This window comes from Aegilops tauschii, chromosome 7, assembly GCF_002575655.3.
Source record: "Aegilops tauschii subsp. strangulata cultivar AL8/78 chromosome 7, Aet v6.0, whole genome shotgun sequence".
Lineage (NCBI taxonomy): Eukaryota > Viridiplantae > Streptophyta > Magnoliopsida > Poales > Poaceae > Aegilops > Aegilops tauschii.
This window is the reverse complement of record NC_053041.3, coordinates 533,420,581-533,425,376: the sequence shown is the minus strand read 5'-3', so window position 1 is coordinate 533,425,376 and position 4,796 is coordinate 533,420,581. Positions and strand designations below refer to the sequence as shown.

The following is a 4,796-nucleotide window of genomic DNA, read 5'->3' as shown; positions in this document are numbered from 1 at the left end:
AGCTTTTGGTGTTGTTGATAAGGAAGAGACAGACAGTTGGACATGGTTTCTCACACAGTTGAGAACAGTCATTGGAACTGGCAATAAGTTTGGCAAATACACAATTATGTCTGACAGGCAGAAGGTATTTTTCTGAACCTAGTGTTTACATTTGCCATGAGTAAAATGTTATTCAGTAGTAACACTTAAGATTACACTACATTGAACAGGGATTGTTGAATGCAATAGATGATGTATTCCCTGACTCTCCACAAAGGTTTTGTCTTAGACATATTTATGCCAATTTTCAATCTGCTGGTTTCAGAGGAGAGGAACTTAAGAAACATTTAGATCAGGCTGCCTATTCCTTTACCAAACATGGACATGATTTAGGCATGGAGAATTTGAAAAGAGAAAGTTTAGAAGCTTGGCAGTGGTTGTCACAGATACCAGAGCATACATGGGCTAGGTATAAAATGGACACTGTATGCAAAACAGACATGTTAGTAAACAACCTTAGTGAGGTTTTCAATAGAATGATATTGGATGTTAGGAAGAAACCAATCAGGACTATGTTAGAGGGCATAAGAACAAAGCTGATGATTAAGTTTCAGAAGATCAGAGAGAAGACAGAGACATGCAGATGGGAAATCACACCTACTTATTCAGAGATTTTAGAAGAGGGGAAGAAGTGGGCTAAATATTGTGAAGCATACATGGCAGGGCCAGGAATATGGCAGGTCACTAGTAGCTCTGAAAACACATATTGTGTTAATTTGAACAATGAGACCTGTGACTGTAGGAGGTGGGACATGACAGCTGTCCCCTGTAGTCATGCCATTGCTGCAATGCAGAAAGTGAAGATACACCCTGAAGACTATGTTTCTGCTTTCTTCAAGAAACCCATGTATTGTGAAACATATAAGCACATAATATTCCCTATGCCAGGTCCTGACCATTGGCCTCATACACCTGGTGATGATATTTCTCCACCTATTTTTAGAGAAAAGAAAGGTAAAAAACAAACTACCAGGAGGAAAGGCCTGTTTGAGGTGCCAGCTAAAAAGGATACTTCTAGGATTGGTACAGTGACATGCAGCAACTGCAAGAAGCAAGGGCACAGGATCAACAATTGTGGTGTCCCTTTGAAACCTAAGTTCCAGATGAGGCTGAACAAGCACCAGGTATGTCCATTCATTCCATTGTTACATTAATTGCATTGTTACATTCATTTCATTTGTAGGAAAATAGTTCTAACTAATATTGTTGTGTAGGAAAATAGAGCAAACTACTCTGAGGCTGGTTCTTCAATGGCTGCAACTGCACAAAGGCCACCAAGGGTACCTGCTGCCTCTGCACCTGCACCAACTCCTCCTCCAATAACAAGTGTGTCAACACAGACAGCTACTAGGTCAAGGAAAAGAGCAGCTCCAGCTACAACAGCAGTACCACCACCTCTCAAGAAGAGCAAGCCCAACACCTCTTCTTCAACACTAGTACCACCTCCCAAGAAGAAGAACACAACTATTTCTGGCAATGGATCAAGGTCTTCTCCAACAAAGAACACAAGGTCATCAAGGTCTTCTCCAGCAAAGAACACCAGGTCAGCTGCTGCCAATAGAGCTGGCAATGGATCTTTCATTGCTCCTAGACAATCTGCTACAAGTGCTGTGCAGGATGGGTCAAAGAGGGTCAGGAAGCCATCTGGGAGGCTGAAAGATTACTTTTATGCAAGTGGTAACTAGCTGAAGTGGTTGAACTACTCTGTATGCAAGTGCACTGTTTGATTTGGTTTGTCATAACACTGCCTCACTAAGTACTTGATGCTGTACTATTTGATTTGGTTTGTAATATGGTACTTTATGTGGATTCTGCACTTGTCTGCAACTTCAATTCATCTGCAACTTTTATCTATATGTGGATTCAACACTTGATAAATTGATGGTGCTGCTGACCAAGTGCATACATTTATTCAGAAACATCCAAATGCATACATTTATTCAGAAACATCCAAATGTTACATAGATAGAAAGATAGTCTCATAGATTACATCCAAATCTCACAAATACTACCAAAACTATCTCTCAAATTGACTTACAGATAGCTATAAAGATAGATTACATCCAAATCTCACAAATATCAGTCATAGCGCTCAAAGAAACGGACCCACTTGGCCCTAGTTGCTGGATGAGGAGCCATAACTGCCCTCATCCTTGCCCACCTAATTATCTCCATGAATGACCTTCCCCTGCCGCCAGTGAAAACCAGCTCTAGTTCTTCATCATTGCACTTCTCCAGTACCTTGTCGGAGAGTCGGCGGTTGAACTCCTCTTGCTGCTCATCCTGGGCCGCCTCTAGTGCCCTCTGCCTGCGCCTCCTCCTCCTCCTCTGTGCTGCTGCTGCTGTCCTAACCTCCACAGCCTCCCCCTCTTCCTCTGTGACATCTCCCATGTCAGGATCCATCTGTGGTTTTCTTTTGGGTGGCGGCTGGTGGAGTAACTGGGAAAGGGTGGGGTGGGGAGGGGTTTATATTGACAGATGGATGGGGTTGGGTTTAGCAGGCCTAGGGTTGCATTTGGTCAAATAGAAGTGGGCCAATAAGCCCAAATACCCACAGAAATAATATTAGTAGGCTAACAAATAACATATAAAAGATATAAGATCAAGTTGAACACTTAATAGCATACATTCTACATTTCCACAACTTAGTAGCATAAGAGATCCATTTGCACTACTTAATAGGTGATCCATTACAACTTAACAACATAGGAAATAAGGTTCTTGCACTAGGTTAAACTTCACATTCCCCCAAAATGTACACCCATAATCACTTGCAGTCATGCCAGGCCACATCCTTATATAAAGGCCTTTGGATGTACTTACTTCACCAAGATCAAGCTTCAAGACTCAAGGATGGCCTTGATTTGCTCTAACTTCTCCTTGCTGCCATACCCTTCTTTCAGCAGCTCAGCAACCACAAGCTCAAGCTTTGCCTTCTCCTTCTTAAGAACATCTTTGTCAACTTCAACAGCCTTCATAGCCTTCCTGGTGTTCTTGATGATATCAGCTTGGCTCTGCAAAATGCACCTCTGCTCTTTTGCAAGTTTGAGCTTTTCCATCTGCACCTCCAACATAGCTTTCTCCTCTAACTCCTTCTTCTTCTCAAGTTCTTCCTCCTCCACTTGTTTCTGGTACACCTTCTTGTCCACCCTACCATCCTGCCAATCAAACATCTTGGATACATCATCAACAAGCTTGGTGTACTCAATGCAAAGCTTGTCATTTTCAGTCCTAAGCTTGGCCAACTCCCTTTGATGTTCACTCTTAAGCCTGGCCAACTCCTTCTCAAACTTCTCCTTGTCCTGTACCCTTCCAAAGTTCTGCTCATGGAACATCTCCCATAGTTTGCACAAACATCTCTGAAGAACAGTTGGCCAAGGCCCATCAACCCACTCTACAACACCACAATTCACACCATTTTCCTGCATTTGTGAATGTGATAAGACTATGGCCCCACTCTACAACCTACTTCATAAACTTGAGATTTTCTAACTATGAATAACATAAATGAGATATGATAAGTTATTACAATGCCATGATTAAGTTACCAAAGTGACAAAAATACATATGTGACTGTCATATCAAACAAAATGCTGCATCATATCAAACATCACTGAACATCCATAACAGAAAACTTAATGGGCATCTAACCTGGACTGGGCAGCCATAGAAACGCCTTCCTGTTACAGGCCCTTCAAAAGCAACACGCTTAATAGGCCTCAGTTGGTGCAGAATGCACTTGGGATGAGCAAGCTCAAGTTGGCCACAGAAAAGGGGCTCCACAGTGGTGTCTGGTTCCTCCTGCAACCATAATAACCAACAAACACTGGTTTCAATCTCCACTCAATACCAGAATCAACAAGCACTGTTCTTTAAACCTGATCACTAAAAAATCTCCAAATCAGCATGAACCCTAACACTGTACAGAGATGAACCCTAGGTTACCTCAATCCTACAATCAAACCCCACCCTCACTAATCAAGAACAGTATCACACACACAACAACAACACTACACTCAGCAACATCCATGGCTAGAGCCTAGGGCTACTAGCACCTAACCCTAACCCTAACCCTAGGTGGCAAAGAACTTACCATAAGTCCCATGTCCATGCTAACAACCTCGCACTCCTCCTCCGAGCTGGTTTCCTCGTCGTTCCAGGAAGGCATTGCGGCAAGGAGGTCGACGGCCACCGGCCTCGAAGACGGCGAGCGGCGGCGAGCTCGTACTGGAGCAGAGGAGTGAGAGCAGGGGAGTGAGCGAGCGAGCACGAGAGCGCCCGACCGACCGAGCGGTTATTTAACCCAGTTCCGACCGGGCCGGTCGGCTAATGGCCGTTAACGGCCGCGCCGTGAGCGCGCGTGGCCACGTGGGCTGACAGATGGGCCCGGTCCGTCAGAAAACGGGTTAAATCGCTAGTCACCGCGGGTTTGGGTTTTTTGAAACAGCGGACCGCGCGTTCGGTAGCTTTCTGAGAAAAATTAAAAAGTGGTAGTTTTTTGGAACCAAAGCCTGTAAACTAGTAGTTTTATGCTATTTACTCCACTTGTTCAGACTGAAACAAAGCTTCGTTGAAGTCTCCAACACATAGCCATGGTAACTCACTCTGTCGTTTTAGATACCTGATTGCGTCCCAAGACTTTTTCCTTTGGTCAGTATCAGGCTCACCATAGAATCCAGTGATGCTATAGGTCTTGCCCTCCCACACAATATCTGCATCCAAAAAATATTGACACCATGGTCTCACATTTACTTGCA

General features: G+C 43.8%; 1 protein-coding gene across 1 annotated transcript; it reads right to left on the bottom strand.

The window, feature by feature from the left end:
* Positions 1 to 2,599: 2,599 nt before the first annotated feature.
* LOC120969527 (uncharacterized) lies at positions 2,600 to 4,130 on the bottom strand. The gene is made up of 2 exons (XM_040396758.2): positions 3,691 to 4,130; positions 2,600 to 3,461 (listed from the first exon to the last, which is right to left on the bottom strand). Exon 2 carries the CDS (start codon positions 3,372 to 3,374, stop codon positions 2,880 to 2,882), a length of 495 nt encoding a protein of 164 aa, XP_040252692.2. The 5' UTR covers positions 3,375 to 3,461; positions 3,691 to 4,130; the 3' UTR covers positions 2,600 to 2,879.
* Positions 4,131 to 4,796: the final 666 nt, after the last annotated feature.